A 19939-nucleotide genomic window follows, 5' to 3' on the forward strand; every position below is an offset into this window, starting at 1 on the left:
CCCAATCTCTGCTGGTCCTGCTCTTTCCAAGTCTAGGCCCCATATGCCTCAATTTTTCCATGTAATATACCTTCTAACTTATGTCTCCTGCTAAGGTAGGGAAAGGTAAGTTGCCTGACTACTTGGAGGATGAGTTAGGCTCCTTGGCATCTGTATCCTTTTCTTCATAAGTATTTTCAGACAGTTCCCCAGATTTAAGCCCCATGCCTCATCCCTGCCTTCATGACACCCCAAAACATAGACTGTTGAAGATAATCATCTTGAATTCTGTTTTATTTCATGGCCTATAAAAGAGATAAAGTTTACCTTATGGGAACAACTTGTTTTAAAATGTGCAAATAATAAATACACCATACAGTTGGTGTTATTCACTTTCTTAATGACTTGAGAACCACAGTGTAATTTTTCTCTAAACAGTTTAGTATTTCTAACATTGAAGATTTCATTTTCTGATATAGTTGATCATTTTGTTCCTTAGCAGAAGGCATTTCACATGAAACTGCCTGCTTAGTGTGAAGAAATTGTCCAAGTTGCTCAAAAAAGAAGAAAAAGTAATTATGAAATTCTACTATATCTTTATTTCTTACTGTTTTCAAGGGTCTTCCCTCATCTGAACATCTTGATTTTTTTTTTTTTTTATCATTAGGAACAATACTTTTCTAACTGGTCATATATTCAGTAGAATTTTACATATTGGCAAGGGTACATTTTAAAACAAAGGGTTCAAAAACAAATCTCCTGTGCCCTGACTGGTTCCCAGGTACCTGACTGGTTTATTTCATAAAATCCGTCGCAGATGTAGAGAACAGACGTGTGGACACAGGGGGAAGGGGAGGGTGGGATGAATTGGACGATTAGGTTTGACATAAATACACTACCACGTGTAAAACAGATAGCTAGTGGGAACCTGTGGTATAGCTCAGGGAGCTCAGCTTGGTGCTCTGTGATGACCTAGATGGGTGGGATTGGAGGAGGTGGGAGGGAGGTCCGAGAGGGAGGGGATATATGTATGCATATAGCTGATTCACTTCGTTGTACACCAGAAACTAACACAACATCGTAAAGCAATTATACTCCAATTTAAAAAAAAATCCATCTACTTTGTGGCTTTAGTATTTCTCTAAAATCATTACTCTTGTAACTAGTATGCCTACTTACATGAAAAATAGTAAAAGAAAAGAGAAGGAAACTATCATCACACTCTCATGATTTCACCAGTTCTTGATGTTTTTCAGTTTGATTATCCATGCTATCACCTCTATTCTCCAAACTTAATTTGTCAGGATTACAGTCTTTAATTCCACGAAAACTAAGACCTCAAATTTGCCTTAAACCAGGTAAACATGTAGCAAAGATTTCCAGTTCCATTACAGACCTGCTACAATTTCTGCAGCAAGCTCAGTGCTGAAGCCCAGGGAGGGATGTCAGAGAAAGCAGACAATGACCACAGAAGGCAGAAATTGCTGGGGAGGGGAGAGCAAGACTGCTGAGGAGAGGATCTCATACTATGGACAATATATTCCTACAGTAACCTGGCATTTTTCATGCTTTGGTTATATAACAGAATATGATCAGAATTTTAAATATCAAAGAACTCAGGTGTTAGCTACACCTGCAAACTGAACTAGTACTATATACTCTCAGAATATCTCATTTATATACATATCCTGATATCTAGTTTGTATACATATATTTCAATATCAAGAAAATAAAAATAGATGCAGTCATTTTAAGAGGAGCCAAACTCAAAATTCAGGAAACAAATATAAGTAAGTAAATATGCCCGTGTTTTGTACTTTAACAGGTGGTGTGCCAATGTACAGACAGCATAACTTAGAATCCTGGCTGTACCATTTACTAGCTGGTTGGCCTTAACCTTTGTTTCCTCATCTGTAAAAATAATAAAAATAACCTTCCTTATACAGATGTTGGAAAAACAAAACAAAATGTGTAAAATACTAAGTACATACTAAGTACCCAGAATATGTTAGTTATTATCATATGATGATTATAACTATTTTAGATTCTAAATAGTTTTTCCGGTTGAGGATATCATTTCCCCTTAAACTCATAATGTCTAAAAAATAATAATCATTATCTACTGCTTCTTTGTTTCTGTTAGTGATACCGCTAACCTCCAAGTGTTATGTGAGCTCCACAGAGACCTAAAACTTTAGACTTGGACACATCTTGCTCCTCCCATATTATGTGTTATAAAATGTATTTTTAGGATCTACTCTCCTTTCTGGGCTAAATTTTAGTTTCAGAAAATGGAATCATACCTTTTTTCTCAACTTCATGAAATTTACTCTTCTAAAATACAATATACATATTTGCCCATGTCCCATTCCCCTCTGTGGATGTTATAAACTTTGGATTTACAGCCAAGTACATGTGCTTGTACACACATGCACCACTTCTGATAAAGATATGGAAAGGTCAGCAATATATAAATTCATTATGGTGTTTTGTTGCATCTGAAAACACCTTTAGCCAGGACAGATGGAAATTGAATGTAGTTTACTACTCCCACATTTAAGGTGTCCTCGAGCTAAGGGTATGGTATTTCAACTCAGCTACATAAACATTTTTAATACTTACCAGGGTTGGCAAGAATAATCTACTGGTTTGGGCACCTAGGATGTAAAAAGGCAAAAATAGATTAAGTTTACTTAAGGGAAGCTTTAAGAAATCAATCATTAATTCAGTTCAGCTGACTCAGCTCTATAAAACCCTAAGTAGCACAGTCCTAGAACTATCCATTGGCCATATTATACAGAGTGAATCATAGTATATGTCAGATAAGTAGAAAATAATTCATTTCACTTTAATTCTTTCATTCATTTTACTGCCACTGTACCTCTAAAGGAAGAGATAACAGGAAAAATATGAATTGGAATCTTTTGGTATTTATTATCAAGGCAGTTTAATCCTATCATAGAAAATTAAAATGAAAATGTTAGGAAAACCAAATAGCACACTGCTTTCCCAATATATGGGGAAAACAGGCAAAATAAACAATATACACCTGATCTAGACTCTTATTGTGTAACACAAATTTTAGACTCTGATTTAGAAGTCTACCAACTGGAAAACCTTTTATTTATGAAAAAGTCATAGGAAATACTCATTTTCCCCTTTTCTCCTATGGAGCTTTACAACAGAGAAAAACTTCATTTTCTACGCAAATAAAGAAAGAAAAAATAAACTTCTAGTTGCTGATTGCAATTAGAAAATGAGCAAAGCCAAAGAAGGCACACCAATATTCAAAAAACAACAAATACAATTCGTACTATGTAATTTTCATGAATCACCTGAATCTTTGATGTATACATTCCATGGTATTCCTGGGCCTTTTTATACTGGGTGATTAAAAATACTGTTACCCTCATTTGTAACTGAGGTCTGGTTAATGTGAATATATCTCTAGCTATGTCCATTTTCATAATGGGCTGTTACTATTTTGACCTTCCAGGTTAAGAATTATTTGTAAAAAACTATCCTTCTGGTCAGAACATCTCTAAAGTTACTAATATTTAAATATTTTTATCCTATGGATCACATTTTAAATTTCACCACTGTGTAAAATCCTGATACACAGATAACATATTGAAAGTAAATTATACCATTCGACTCCTGCGAATATTTTCTTATACCATTTTGTTTTCGCAAATAGAAATCAATCTTCAACAGTTTCCCTTTTAGTAAAATATACATGGCCTCAGAAATCTGATGGGGAAAAAAGTTTTTTCCTCCTTCCCTCTACCTCTCTGTATTCTTCAAATGTATGCTTATTCCTAAACCTATCTCTCTCTTCCTGGAGAACAACAACAAAGAGAGAGAAAGAGGACAGAGCAGGTAAAGAGCTTCAACATATTTTGACTGTGGATTTTCTCAGCTGGGAAGGATCCACAAAAGTGAAGGGTGACATAAAATTCTAAAGTAGAACAGAGATCTGAGGCTGTTCCATCCTGATGTGTCCTTCTGAAGCTTTTTCTCTCTTCGGTACATTCTGATGTGTGATGAGCCAGGACTGTCTTCTCAGCTGTGACCCCCATCATCAGAGTAGGATCCTGTCCTTTTCCATCTGACATGAGCCCTCCCCATTTCTATCATGTGTACTTTGGGCCCTCGTTTGGAGGAATATCTCATATATAAGGCTATAAATAATTTTGTTCTCATCTTTGACAGTTTTTCCCTAATGCCTTTTTCTGCCTTCATCATAGGCTGTTTACATTGTTAAGACTTCTGCTGTGGATGTAGCATTTAAAAAAAATTTCATTGGGAATATAGCATACATATAAAATTACATATAAGATATATGCTTCTTCCCAAGTACATTTTATAAAAGCTAGATGAGACAGAAGTGAACTTTCTGTGTTTGTTAGGCTAGAAATGTCATTATTTCATCCTCATTGAGGAAAGATATATTTTTAATTTTCTTTCAAAACTTTGAGTATATTATTCTTACTGCTTCAAATATTGAAATTTCATTGTATAGAATTCCCATTCAGTTCTTTTTTATAGTTCTTATTTCTCTGCTGACGTTTCCTGTCCATTCAGTATAAACATACAGTTAACCCTTGAACAAAACGGGTTTGAATTGCATGGGTCCACTTATACGTGGATTTTTTTCAATAGTAAATACTACAATACTACACAATCTGCATTTGATTGAATCTATGGATGTGAAACCACAGATATGGAGGAACTGTGAATATAGAGGGGTGACTATAAATTATAGGTGAATTTTCCACTGCTTGGAGGGTCAGCGCCCTAATCCCTGCATGTTTCAAGGGTCAACTGTATTTTCCTTTATTTATGTCCTTGAGCACAGTTACAATAGCTACTTTAAAAATCCTTTCTTGCAAATTCTATCATTTGGGACATCTGAGGGTTGTTATCCTTTAATTGTCTTTTCTTTTGAATGTGGTTCACGTTTTCCTGTTTCTTTGTATACTGAGTGATTTTAGATGGCCTCTTGGACGATTTGAATGATATGCTGTAGAGGCCCTGGATTCAGTTATGCTCCTACAAAGAGTGTGGTTTTTCTTAGAGCAGGCAGTTAACTTGTTTGAACCCCAACTGCAAACTCTGTCTTCCCTGTGGTAAGGGGCAACTGAATACTTCATTAAGTTCTTTTAGCCTAAGCTGAGCTACTTGAAGTCTGCACCACTCAGAGACTGAGGCAATGTTTATACACAGAATTTGAGGTTCTCCCTCACTCTTCTTTCCTTTCTAAGATTTCTTATCTCCCGTTCCAGATTGTGTTTGCTTCAAACTCCATATTCTGCTCTTCAAGCCAGTAATACTGTGAGGTTTCTATCTGAATTTCAGCCACCCTGCATGGTGCAGCCCAGGGTCTATCCTTAAGCTAGCCTTAAAGCCAGGAAACTCACCAAGGATCATCCTTCTTCTGAATCTCAAGTCCTCTCCTAGCCAGTATGTTCAGATAGTTGTTTTTGTAAAAAATATTTTGTCCAGAATTTGTAGTTATTTTCTGTGGGAGGCTTGGTCCAATAGGAGCTACTTGACAATGACCAGAAGTGGAAACTCCTATTGTTTCCATTATTGTTGTTGTTAGCTATATGTCTAATCATCACCCCTTTATAGGTAATCTGTATTTTCTCTCAGGTTGGTTTTAATATTTTCTCTTTGTCTTTGATGTTCTGCAGTTTCACTAAAATGTATCTAGGTATTGATTAAGTTTAATATACTCTTATTGACTATTAAGATTAGTTTTATCATAAATTCTGGAAAATTCTCAGCCATCATTTGAACATTGCTTTCCCACAATTATCTATATTCTCTCTTTCAATAGATGTATTTGAACTTTATCATTCCATTCTCTATCTCTTAATCTTTCTGGACTATTCACTAAGAAATTTATTCAGATTTTTCTTCCAATTTTCTGCCCAGCTGGGTCTCATACATCATGTAATGTTTCCATTAGGTTTCTCATTTCAATTACTATATCTGATTCTTTTTGAAATATGCCCAAACAAGAGTGACTTGTTTTCCTTTTAGACTTTTATTCCCCCTTTTATTTCTTCAACCATATTAAGCATACAATTTTGAACTTAGTATCTGATAATTCCACTATCTGTTGTCTTTGTGGATCTAATTCTGCATTTTATTGTCTCTGCTGACTTTTGCTTAAGGTGGGTTTGTTTCCTCATAAATATAATTATTCCAAATTGTGAATTTATAATCCCTGGGACTTTATTAGTAGAAATCCTTTGAGGTGCCCATCTAGAGAGAATCTGTACTTGCATTGGGAACACAATCAATGTGGAATCATTTTATACTATGTTTCTTTTTAAAAATTGTATTTTATATTGGAGTATTGCTGACTAACAATGTTGCATTAGTTTCAGGTATACAGAAGAGTGATTCAGTTATACATATACATATACAAGTTCTTTTCCTATTTAGGTTATTACAGAATGTTGAGCAGAGTTCCCTATGTTATACAGTAGGTCCATGTTGGTTTTCTGTTTTAAATATAGCAGTGTGTAAATGTCAATTCCAAACTCCCAATCTATGCCTCCCCCGCAACCCTCCCCCAGGTAACCATAAATTCATTCTCTACGTCTGTGAGACTGTTTCTGTTTTGTAAATAAGTTCATTTGTATCATTTTATTAGATTCCACATATAAGCAATATCATATGATATTTGTCTTTCTCTGTCTTACTTCACTTAGTATGATAATCTCCAGGTCCACCCATGTTACTGCAAATGGCATTATTTCATTGTTTTTAATGGCTGAGTAATATTCCATTGTATATATATGCCACACCTTCTTTATCCATTCATCTGTCAGTGGACATTTAGGTTGCCTCCATGTCTTGGCTATTGTAAATATTGCTACCATGAATATTGGGGTGCATGTATCCTTTTGAACCATGGTTTTCTCTGGATATGTGCTCAGGAGTGGGATTGCTGGATCATATGGTAGCTCTATTTCTAGCTTTTTAAGGAGCCTCCATACTGTTCTCCATAGTGGCTGTACCAATTTACATTCCCACCAAGAGTGTAGGAGGGTTCCCTTTTCTCCACACCCGTTCCAGCATTTATTGTTTGTAGACTTTTTGATGATGGCCATTCTGACTGGTGTGAGGTGATGTCTCATTGTAGTTTTGATTTGCATTTCTCTAATAATTAGTGATTTTGAGCATCTTTGGATGTACCTCTTGGCCATCTGTGTATCTTCTTTGGAGAAATGTCTATTTAGGTCTTCTGCCCATTTTTTGATTGGGTGATTTGGTGGTTTTTTTTTTTTTATTGAGCTGCATAAAGTTTATTTTGGAGACTAATCCCTTATCGGTTGCATCATTTGCAAATATTTTCTCCCATTCTGTGGGTTGTCTTTTTGTTTTGCTTATGGTTTCCTTTGCTGTGCAGAAGATTTTGAGTTTAACTAGGTCACATTTGTTTATTTTTGGTTTTATTTCTATTACTCTAAGAGATGGATTGAAAAATATATTGCTGCAATTTATGTCAAAGAGTGTTCTGCCTGAATTTTCCTCTAAGAGTTTTATACTATCCGGTATTACATTTAGGTCTTTGATCCATTTTGAGTTTATTTTTGTAAATGGTGTTAAAGAATGTTCTAATTTCATTTTTTTACATGTAGCTGTCCAGTTATCCCAGCACCATTTATTGAAGAGACTGTCTTTTCTCCACTGTATGGTCTTACCTCCTTTGTCATAGACTAATTGACCATAGGAATGTGGGTTTACTTCTGGGCTTTCTATACTGTTCCACTGATCTATATTTCTGTTTTTGTGCTAGTACCATACTCTTGTGATGACTGTAGCTTTATAGTATAGTCTGAAGTTAGGGAGCCTGATTCCTCCAGCTCCGTTTTTCTTCTCGAGATTGCTTTGGCTATTTGGGGTCTTTTGTATCTCCATACAAATTTAAAAAGTTTTGTTCTAGTTCTGTGAAAAATGCCATTGGTAATTTGACAGGGATTGCACTGAATCTGTAGATTGCCTTGGGTAGTATAGTCATTTTGACAACATTGATTCTTCCAATCCAAGAACATGGTATGTCTCTCCATCTGTTTGTGTCATCTTTGATTTCTTTCATCAGTGTCTTATAGTTTTCAGAGTACAGGTCTTTTGCCTCCTTAGGTAGCTTTATTCCTAGGTATTTTATTCTTTTTGATGTGATGGTAAATGGCATTGTTTCTTTAATTTCTCTTTCTGATCTTTCATTGTTAGTGTATAGAAATGCAACAGATTTCTGCGTATTAATTTTGTATCCTGCAACTTTACTGAATTCATTGATGAGTTCTAGTAGTTCTCTGGTAGCATCTTTAGGATTTTCCATGTATAGTATGATGCCATCTGCAAACAGTGACAGTTTTACTTCTTCCTTTCCAATCTGGATTCATTTTATTTTTTTTTCCTCTCTCATTGCTGTGGATAGGATTTCCAAAACTATGTTGAATAAAAGTGGCAAGAGTGGATATCCTTGTCTTGTTCCTTATCTTAGAGGGAATGCTTTCAGCTTTTCCTCATTGAGTAATGATGCTAGCTGTAGGTTTGTCATTTATGGCCTTTATTACGTAGAAGGCATCCACACTGGTCTTTTCATATTTTCTATTTCCTCATGGTTCAGTCTTGGGAGATTGTAGCTTTCTAAGGATTTGTCCATTTCTTCTAGGTTATCCATTTTAATTATTTATTTATTTATTTATTTATTTTTATTTATGGCTGTGTTGGGTCTTCATTTCTGTGCGAGGGCTTTCTCTAGTTGCGGCGAGTGGGGGCCACTCTTCATCGCGGTGCACGGGCCTCTTCACTATTGCGGCCTCTCTTATTGCGGAGCACAGGCTCCAGACGCGCAGGCTCAGTAGTTGTGGCTCACGGGGTTAGTTGCTCCGCGGCATGTGGGATCTTCCCAGACCAGGGCTCGAACCCATGTCCCCTGCATTGGCAGGCGGATTCTTAACCACTGTGCCACCAGGGAAGCCCTAGGTTATCCGTTTTATTGGCATATAGTTGCTTATAGTAGTCTCTCATGATGCTTTGTATTTCTGTGGTGTCAGCTGTAACTTCTTTTTCATTTGTAATTTTATTGATCTGAGCCCCTTCCCTTTTTTTCTTGATGAGTCTTGCTAAAGGTTTATCTATTTTGTTTAACTTTTCACAGAATCAGCTTATAGCTTCATTGATCTTTACTATTGTTTTCTTCATCTCTATTGCATTTATTTCTGCTCTGATCTTTAGGATTTCTTTCCTTCTATGAACTTTGGGTTTTGTTTGTTCTTCTCTCTCTAGTTGCTTTAGGTGTAAGCTTAGGGTGTTTATTTGAGATTTTTCTTGTTTTCTGAGGTAAGACTGTATTGCTATAAACTTTCCTCTTAGAACTGCTTTTGCTGTGTCCCATAGGTTTTGGATCATCATGCTTTCATTTTCATCTGTCTCTTGGTATTTTTTGATTTCCTCTCTGATTTCTTCAGCGATCCATTGGTTGTTTAGTAGCATATTGCTTAGCTTCCACGTGTTTGTGTTTTTTTACAGTTTTTTTCCTTGTAGTTGATTTGTAATCTCATAGCGTTGTGGTTGGAAAAGATGCTTGATGTGATTTCAATTTTCTTAAATTTACTGAGGCTCGCTTTGTGGCCCAGCAGGTGATCAATCCTGGGGAATGTTCCATGTGCACTTGAGAAGAATGTGTATTCTGCTGCTTTTGGATGGAATGCTCTATAAATATCAATTAAGTCCATCTGGTCTAATGTGTCATTTAAGACCTGTGTTTCTTTATTGATTTTCTGTCTGAATGATCTGTCCATTGATGAAACTGGGGTGTTAAAGTCATCCCCTATTATTGTGTTACTGTTGATTTCTCCTTTTATAGCTATTAATATTTGCCTCATATATTGGGTATATATATATTTATAATTGTTATATCTTCTTGGATTGATCCTTGCTCATTATGTAGTGTCCTTCTTTGTCTCTTGTAATAGACTTTAAAATAAAGTCTATTTTGTCTTATATGAGTATTGCTACTCCAGCTTTCTTTTGATTTCCATTTTCATGGAATACCTTTTTCAATCCCCTCACTTTCAGTCTGTATGTGTCCCCTAGATCTGAAGTGGTTCTGCTGTAGACAGCATATATATGGGTCTTGTTTCTGTATACATTCAGCCAGTCTGTGTCTTTGTTTGCAACATTTAATTCATTTATGTTTAAGGTAATTATTGATATGTATGTTCTACTATGTTTCTAGCTTAGTATTATTTAGGTCACAAAGCTAGTATGAATTCCAGCCCCCCATGTGGGTGGTTTTTGGATCTAAAGTTAAGAATTCTTAGGGGAGAGAAACTTTTTTTTCTGTTCCCCTCCAAGATCCAAGACGAAGATAGGCATATCTTCTCCTGTGGGATAGTTTTCTTCTTGTTCACCCACTGAGGGCTCTGCGATTCACAGAGAGACACCCAAGTTTGCACTGTGCTGTAGCTCTAGGCTTTCTCTCCAGTAACCATATTGCCAGAAATGAAATTGTCTCTTTCATGTTCCTCCTGTGTTTTTCCTCCTTCTACTTAGCTTCATTCACCTAACTTAACCTACAACCAACAAATGAATCTATAATTTCATTAAGTAAAGCAGTAAAATTTTAATAGCTATTTATTAACTTTAAGCTATAAAAACCATCATATTTAGTTGGTAGTCCTACCCATAATTATGTGTTCCTCTACAGCTCTTTATCAGCTAAAATTGTAAGCACATTTCTTTTTCTAGTAACTAACCAGATCGCCAGATATCATTCAATATGATCTTATAAGCTGATTTAATTAATATCTGCCATTGTTAATTACGTACATTTAGTTAGGAACTTTTGTTTGCTTTTTCACTTCTTTGTTCATTCATACAACAAAAATTTATTAAATATCTACTATGTGCCAGACTGTCCCTAAAATAAAACTTCAAATGCTCATTCTATGCTATATTCAAGGAGCTGTGAAAAGAAAACAGTACATGGTACATGAAATGCTTAATAGTTTCTTTTTATTGGAGTATAATTGCTTTACAGTGTTGTTAATTTCTGTTGTACAATGAAGTGAATCAGCTATATGTGTACATATATCCCCTCACTCTTGGGCCTCCCTCCCCCACCCCCCCATCCCATCCATCTAGGTCATCACAGAACACCAAGCTGAGCTCCCTGTGCTAGGTTCCCAAAATCTTAATGTTAATTTTCTGCTACGTGCCTACATATAAATCTCAGTTCTTTAAGCATAGGAAGCCTTAATCTTATTCATATAAATGACAGAAAACTAGCTAAAGAATCATTTTTGCTTATCTAATTAAATGAGAGTGGTATGAAATTTCAATGATTTTTTTCAAGATTACAACATAACCTGAATAATATGTGGCATTAGATCATAGAACCAACAGAAATAGCAAGAGCTTTTTTTTGATTCCCTTTTGCTTTTGAAATTAATTAAGCTTGAATGAGTGGAGTAAATTATTCTTCAGACTACATCTGAGGTTAAGGATGGCAGACATTCCCATTTATAATGTTAAAAAGAATGTTCAGCTTAGAAAACTGGGAAGGACTGAAATAAGGCAAGCAAGATAGTTCAAGAAGGTTTTTTTTCCCCGAAACCAATAACTCCATTGTATTAGTAAAATAATTTCATTTAATTAGAGTTAAGAACTTGAAAAGTGTCATAGAAAAATCTACCCCAAACACCAAATTACGATGATAAAATAACATCACCCTAAACAGAAATTTATAAATTCCATAAAGCACCGGAGAGTACATTTTATGTTATATTCGTCCATAATAATATTTGGGTAAATATTCATTCTTCTTGTATCTGCCTAATGTATTTGATGTTTTCAGAAAATGTCATTACGACACTAAATAAACTTATGACAAACTAAAGCACAGAAAAATATATTAAGAGATTTGACTGAAGAATCTGCGGACGTTCATGCTTTCTAGCAGGCTTTCAAACACACTAGTTGAAGTGCAATCTCTCTGTAACCCAAAGTGACTGGAAATATATTAGACCATACCATTCTTACCTCAGAGGGAAAAGGGAAGTTTGTACAATACATCTGATCAGTAGCTTTAGTTTATTCCTTCTAAAACGTTATAAAAATGTTAATTTTGTAAATTCTACTAAGTAAAATTTTCCTGTTGCATGTATTCCCTTAACATTTAAAAATATTTTCTGACAATGGAATCATCATAATTTTGGAATGTTATTAATAAGAAAATATTAATAGAATTAATGAGGGGCCAGACCAGTATCCTTTGTACTTTCTTGACAATTCATTACAGCATCAAAAAACAAAGTAGAAAGAAATAAAATACTCACACATGGGCAAGGCTTGACAGCATCACTCGGAAAAAATCCAACCTCTCCAGATGTTAAATTTCTACCCTAAATTAGAAAAAAAGATGCCAGTGTTGAGAACAAATTTACTATAATGATGATCCCATAGCAGTAGATGCATAATGTTGTCAGTTGGGATCCTCAGAATTACTTCCACATTGTATCCAGTCCTAAGCATTAACTGACTATGGCTCAGGAAGGGAAGCATAAGCAGAAAGGTTTTAAAATTGTTAAACTTTACATATGGCTTCAGATCACGATTATAAAATAAGAATTCAAGTTTGACTTTCCAATCTACCATTCAATTTTGTTAACTTCACACCCCTCAGTCCTATAATAGAGATAATAGCATACTATATCTTTCAAATTTATATTCATAAATACAAGTAGATCACATTGGTTTTGTGTAAGCTCATAATTAATTAGGATATTGGTATCCCTAACAGAACTCATGAGCATGTTCCTCCAACAGGATGAGACATTTCAAGACATGTGGAAATGGAAAACAGAGCATAATATGACATTTTAGATGATTTTCAAATTTAGGAGAAAGAAACAGGATATTGATTAAGGGAAGGGGACAGTTAAGATGTTGGAGGAAAGGATTAGGACTCAAAACGCCATTGTAAATGAGAAAAGAGGGAAGAAATTAACAGTAAGAAAAGAATTTATTCTTGGAGACCTTTAGTCAAATTCCTCTTTAAAACAATCTCATGACACAATTGTTTCCCTTTTTCTAGAAAGACAAACTGTACTCAAAACATACTGCAACAATAAGAACATGTAATTAAAAAGTTCTTGTGAGATTATTTCTCCTTGTCCAGATATTGGGCTTGTTTTTATTTGCTATTTAACCATTGCTTGCTTCTCAGTAGCTCAGATGAATAAGTTGCATTATAATTGGATGCTACATGCTCCATTATTTTTGACAAAGAGAGTAACAAAAAACGATCAGAAAACATCTCCCTCTTGAAGTAGTATCGCTTTGTTCCCACAGATCTTGGCTATGAGTTTGTGGAGGAAATTTTAAGAAGTGGGAATCTAGAATTCAGGACAATGATGAGGAGGAAGACAAGGAGAAAAGGGAAGACGGGGGGAGGGGAGAGTGGGAGAGAGAGAAGGTAAGTGGAGCAGAAAAGGGGGAAGAGTCAGAGGTATGGGGAAAAGAGGGGAAAAAAGAGAAGAGGAAAGGGTGGGGTTAGGATAGAGGGAGATCAATTACGTAACCAAGCAAGGAGAAGATAATAATTTTGGTCAGGTTCTCAAACCACATTGCACTTGCATATTAGGGAAAAGGTAAGTGAACAAGTGAGGTATTCATTCATTTAGTCAACAAATACAGTATCTCATGTTTGGTTAGATACTGAGAAAAATGCAAAAATTTATAAAACAGTTCTTGTTTTCCCCTATATTTTCAGAAGATATGTATACACCTAATTATAATACAAAGTAGAAAGGGCTAAATACTGAAAGAGGTACAGGAGATGCTATGGAAATTCAAAAGCTAAACTGAGTATTTTAAAAAGGATAAGGGTGATTGTTTTAAAGTAAAATAAGACCTCTGAGAGTACACCAAAGGAGGTAAGTCTGTTTTTCAGGGGAAAGGCCTAAGCAAGAGCTTTATAATGGTTTTTTAAAACCTACATTTGAAGATGTATCAACAAATTGGAAAACTTTGGCAATTATAAGAACGGTGAACTGTCAATTCCTATTCTTCATCAGAAAAAGAACAAAAGGTCTTACTCTATTGAATGCAGAGTTCGGGAAAAGCAGTGATATTCTGTGACAGTGCATTTAACACTATTGGAGAACTCCCAGGAGAGGAATTTTTCTCACTAAGCAGACTACTAATGTCATTCTGAATTTTTTCCTTAATGAAATGCCCTAGCAGTGCAGGCTACGTTTCCTTAATGGTCACAGGCATCCCTTAGATGACAAAGAGGTGAGAGAGAATTTAACATATCTTAACAGATAGATGAATAAAGTTACATTTCCTCACTAATTTCTATGAGATGTCAGTTTCAGCTATGGGAGATAATATGTGCTGTACTTAATGATTTTCCACTGATAAGGCAGTAGCCATCCTACAACATTTGGAAGATTAAGAAACAAAGTAGTGTGTAGGTGGGGTGTCTTTGCTTCCCTGGTGGTTGTGTGTGCGCTGTGCATTGATCATTCATTAATACTAATGGGCGGAGCAGCTATCAATCCCCTACGCATGGATGGGACTGCAGACTGTAGCTATGAAGTCAACCATTTTCAAAGGCGATGATTTTGTGCACTTTATGCGATGATCTATTTATGAAATTTTTACTAACCTTGATAAGAGACATGTAGCTGAATTTCCTTTTTCTTTACTTTTCCTGTGTGGGCATTTTATTCCGGGTCAGATAATCAACTTGTCATTCCTTTTATGCCTATTACAAATGCCAGAGATAGGGAGTCTTCTTTTCGTTTTGCTCCTGTCTGATATTTGTTTTTGTGAGTCCCTTAACATCTTCAAGGTCAACTTGAAAACATTTACAGTTATGTGTCATCTGATGTACTATACAGTGCTATCTTTATATGCATTTAGTCTACAGGGCATTCTCTACATTATGTGATGGGACTTTTGTAAATCTAACAGTACAGTTTGGGTCATTCTTATGAAAATATTCTCTTTGGAAAGTACCTGAGAGAATAGGTTATGGGCTGTATATGGTAAGAAAAGATGCACCTTTATAGCTTTCATTAAATAAATTGGTGCAGACATAAAACAATATTAAATTATAATTCATAAAATAATCCCTTTTTTCCTGAAAAGCAAATTGCTTCCTGTATAAAAATGGATCAAGCTAAAAATTGACAACTATCTCTGAAATTCCTGAATGTCACAAATATAAATGCATATTCAGACATTTATTCCTAACTGACCTTTGCTTATAACAATTTTTCATTTTTCTTCAATAGGAAACTACAGGCAATCATAATGAATTAAAACTACTTAGAAATGCTGGTAGAAATGATATTTATAATCTACCTATATGGAGAAAAGCATTAATGTATGCTAGAATGGCAGAGCTAAAACTGCATTTTTAAACTCATAAACAAGGATGGCTGAAAATGATAGAAAATATCCTCCAAAAATCTTAATCATAAATTGCTTGGCTCCTAACTTTGTACAAAGGAGAAAAAATTGCTTTAAGAAAAATACAGAGTGTCTTTTCCCTGTGGCTCATTTATCCCCTTAATACCACCTGGATTGGAGCTTTAATGCACTCCTGGAATAGCACTGAACAATTTGAAACAGATATGGAAAGCTGAATGTGAAAGGGACAGATTAATGGTTATTTATGAGAGATTGGAAGTTCTCCCAAGTTACAGTGCCCTAAACACTTTCAATGTATGCATGATGGTGCTGTGGAGATTACTAAGCGATTTATCATACATGGGTAAGGGCCAGAGCAACTGTCACCCTGGCCAGTCACTCTCTCACTGTCAGAAATACACAGTCTGCCATGGAGGGTGTCGGGGCGGGGGGGCGGTGAGATGTGTACAGGGTGGCCATGAATTATGGGAATACAGGTGAATATACAAATTAATTTATTGACTGGATGGATAGCTTTTAGCAAGCACGACTTTGGGAATTATTCTGACCGGCTTCTTTTTTTTTTTTTATTCTTCACTTTTTGTGAGTACGTGAAATAGAACCAAAGGACCAGAAAAGGAGAGAAGACCACGACAAAGAACCTGTCTGAAATTGGCCTTCGGTAAGGAATTGATCTCTGATCATAGCTGCAGCCATACTGTAACCTGTGTCATCAGTTAGACATACGTCAGTGTTAGTTGTTGGAAAACAGAAAAAGGCAGTGTCAGAGAGCAGGGATGTGGCATCAGAAGAGCTCATTCTCTTCCCAGCGCTGCTATAAAAATCTGCAGGCAAGGCTCAATGATAACGATGAGGACAAGATCTGCCACACAGGCCTCACCAGGGTGTTACAAGCATCAAAGAATGAACGTATGTGAAAGCACTTGGTAAATGCCAAAAAATCCCTATTTTTTGTTTTTTCTACAGTATTGCTTTTTGATTTACCTCAGTTTCTTTACTCCTAAATTTTCATTTTTTTGGTTGGCCTATTCCCGTCATTAAAATAGAAATACCTGGTTCTGCGTATAATCCCACCATCTTCCTTATTTATATTTATGCAAGTTTGCTAAGCCACAAGTAACAGACTCTCATATGTTTCACCTGAATAGGAATTAATTGCATTGCCGACAGCCCATTTCTTTATCTCAATGCTTTCTTGCTAGTACACACATTTTTTTCATTGTTAATTGCTTCTTATATGTTGAGTAAGGTAAGAAACACATTTTTCTACCGGTGAACACCTTGAAAATTTGCCAAACATAATTGCATTTGGTTGTACTGAATGGTCATGACAGTGAATTCCAAAATATTCATGCACACACACAGAGGAACAAAACCATAAACCATGTGCTTTTACCATTTCTCAGTCAAAAGAGAACAGGGTCTTTAACTTTTGTCCAATGTATAAACAGTAAACACGAGGTTTTTCAGAAGGCTGTATGAAACTCACATTCCTGGTACAGTTCATCTGTAGGTAAGTGGCTGTCATAAGCTTAGAATTCTGAGTAACTCTAAAAAAAACTTGCATCTTGATCTAGGATCTTTGAAATTAAATTTGTCTTCACTTTGTAAAGGTTTATAATTGCATCGAGTCATCAAAATATATGACAAAGGCCTCTTTTATATTTGATGGTTTTTCCAATGCACACAAGATTGTTTATATTTACTATATCTCTGAAATTTTGGCAGACAAAGTGTCAAAAACTAAAAAAACAATTGTGAAATGTACCCTAAGAAAAAACCCACTAAAAAGCCATAAGCTGTATTTCTACACTTATTAGATGTGAGATGAATATAACAGCAGAATGAGACTTGAGACTGCAGAATATTTTTCTTGCTATCCAAAAAATATATTCTGTGAGTTTCCTGGATTTCTCCAGCAGGGAAGGGAACTCTCTAGTTATGGGTGTCTTGAGGCTTTTTCTCCAGATTCTCACTGGCTAAGACACTATACACAGTGCAATCTTGAATCAAAATCTTATAACTGATGAAAGAAAAATCAGCAAGCAAAAACCAATCTGCATGTAGGTAAGCCAAATCCTAAGTGGTTACTCAATACAAAATCTGGAAAGAAAAACACAGTTCTACCACATCTTGGAAGAAATCCTATTTGGGGAGAGGCCACATAGCCTCCAAAATAAATCAGGATTACCAAAGGTCCAAAATATAGATATTTATTTTTCTACTCCTAACAGACAATTGATGAATGTTTTCCTATCCTTGGTGATTTTAATTTTAAGTAATCACAAAGGAAGTATTCTGAGTAATAGCACCTTACAGATTATATGCTCATGGCAGCATCAGGCATTTTTAAAGAAATTACTATTCTACTAAGAACAGAATTAGTATTTTAATGAAAAGTGTATTGGCTTCTTAAAATGTATTTCTTAATATTTACACTATGCTAGGTACCAGGAGATTAAAAATGAATAACATGGCTACTATCTTCAAGGATCCCTTTCAGATCATGTCTTAACTAGCTTTTGATTTGGTTATTTCCATAGAGTTTTATAGAATTTTGGATCAGAAATAAAACTTTTGTGGTAATACTGATAATTTGATAGGTATAGAGAACCAGGAGCCGAGTATTCTCTTCCTGGCTTTCAGATCTTCAGTAAGTCATTTAATCATTCTTGGCTTCAATATTCTCACCTGTAAAATGACAGACTTTGACCCATGAATTTCTGAGGTCTCTTTTACTACTAAAGTTCTTTGTTTATATGATCACGTTTCCCAAGTCCCTACAGTTCTCTGGTCAGTTACTGTTACCAAGAAATATCTGATCTACAAATTCTTAATTAGGGATACTATGTGTCAGTAATTTAATCTGGTTGTACTTACTTACAGAAGAGAAGAACATTTCAGGTCCTTAATGACTTTCATTCTAACTCAGTGTGAAGTCTTCTGTTTTCCAGAGTACACAGGATTGACTTGTTAGGAATGACATTCCTTCATTCATTCTTTAGGAATTCAGATTACCATGATTAATTAAGATTCAATATATGTTATAATTTGATAAATTATTTGGCCCAAAGCCTTAAGGGTATGCACACGTGCACACTCTATTGAAACCCTTCACAGTATCAGATCAATTGCAGATTGACGGCCCATGGAAGGTATTCTGTGCTTGACACAAACTTGTAGTAATTATGACAGAACATAGCTTATATGGTGGTAAAATAATGGAAGAAAAAGGACCAGATTTCCTCAGAACTTTTTCCTTAATAATGTTACTCTCTATTTGGAAAAGAAGAGGTAATACTTTACTGTTGGAATTTCTACTTAGCAGAGACTTCATCTCGTTATATTATAACCTACATTTTGCCCTGTCCCAAATGTAGGTTATAATGGGAAACACGGGAAAAGTACCAGTAAGAGCTGTTCATCAAAAATGCCTCTCTTAGGGGCTTCCCTGGTGGCGCAGTGGTTGAGAATCTGCCTGCCAATGCAGGGGACACGGGTTCGAGCCCTGGTCTGGGAAGATCCCACATGCCACGGAGCAACTGGGCCCGTGAGCCACAATTGCTGAGCCTGCGCGTCTGGAGCCTGTGCTCCGCAACAAGAGAGGCTGCGATGGTGAGAGGCCCGCGCACCGCGATGAAGAGTGGTCCCCACTTGCCGCAACTAGAGAAAGCCCTCGCATAGAAACGAAGACTCAACACAGTCATAAATAAATAAATAAAAGACCGTGAATTTCTAAAAAAAAAATAATAATAAAAAAAAAATGCCTGTCTTGAGAGTTAACAATTAGGGCCTCACCCACTTTGTCAGGAGGTTTGCCAATTCCCACAATACAGTCTGTACACTTGGAAACATTCCTGCAAACTCAGTTTATGATCTATTCAATCAAAGCCAGTTGGCAGTCACCCAGGGAAAATGATTCTTATAGGCCTTTACTAATGTCTATTATCTTCCATAATCATCTCTCCCGGGCCTCCCTTGTTCTATTACAGCCACATTCTGCCTTTATCTACTTTCCTGTAATTAGGGACCCTGATTTAGCTCAATATTTTGAAGTAAACACCTGTCAAAATAAAGATCTCATAATTACAGGACATACTTATACCAAATCAGCCTCTACTCTTTTCACACAGCTTCTAATCTTCTAATCCACAATTTCAATTCTGCCTTGGTTTCTCCTAATTTTACACAAGGGATGAGCAAGTGGTGAGAGGCACTTTATTGATAAAGAACTTTATCATTTTACCATTTTATTGATAAAGAACTTGAGGACACAAGGTTCAATAGCTTTAAGACTATTCTGAGAGAACAAAGATAAATTTAAATCTGACAAGATGAATGAATACTTTCATGGTTTTTCAAATAACAGCATAAAGTGTAATTTGAGTTAATAAACAATGAATTTGAAAACTTGTAAATAACATATGTATTATGGAAATAGGAGCTCTAACCAATTATTCATTTGAAACCCATGGACTGAATGCCTCTT

General features: G+C 35.6%; 1 protein-coding gene across 3 annotated transcripts in view; it reads right to left on the reverse strand.

The window, feature by feature from the left end:
- VAV3 (vav guanine nucleotide exchange factor 3) overlaps window positions 1-19939 on the reverse strand; it is a 389640-nt gene that overhangs the window by 40065 nt on the left and 329636 nt on the right. For all 3 annotated transcript variants that reach the window (XM_007169495.2, XM_007169494.2, XM_007169496.3), the window contains exons 21-22: window positions 12345-12410; window positions 2602-2636 (exon numbers count right to left, since the gene is read on the reverse strand). In XM_007169495.2, coding sequence (XP_007169557.1) covers window positions 2602-2636; window positions 12345-12410 — 101 coding nt within the window. The remainder of the gene's footprint in view (window positions 1-2601; window positions 2637-12344; window positions 12411-19939) is intronic.

The sequence above is a fragment of the Balaenoptera acutorostrata genome, chromosome 1, assembly GCF_949987535.1.
Source record: "Balaenoptera acutorostrata chromosome 1, mBalAcu1.1, whole genome shotgun sequence".
NCBI lineage: Eukaryota > Metazoa > Chordata > Mammalia > Artiodactyla > Balaenopteridae > Balaenoptera > Balaenoptera acutorostrata.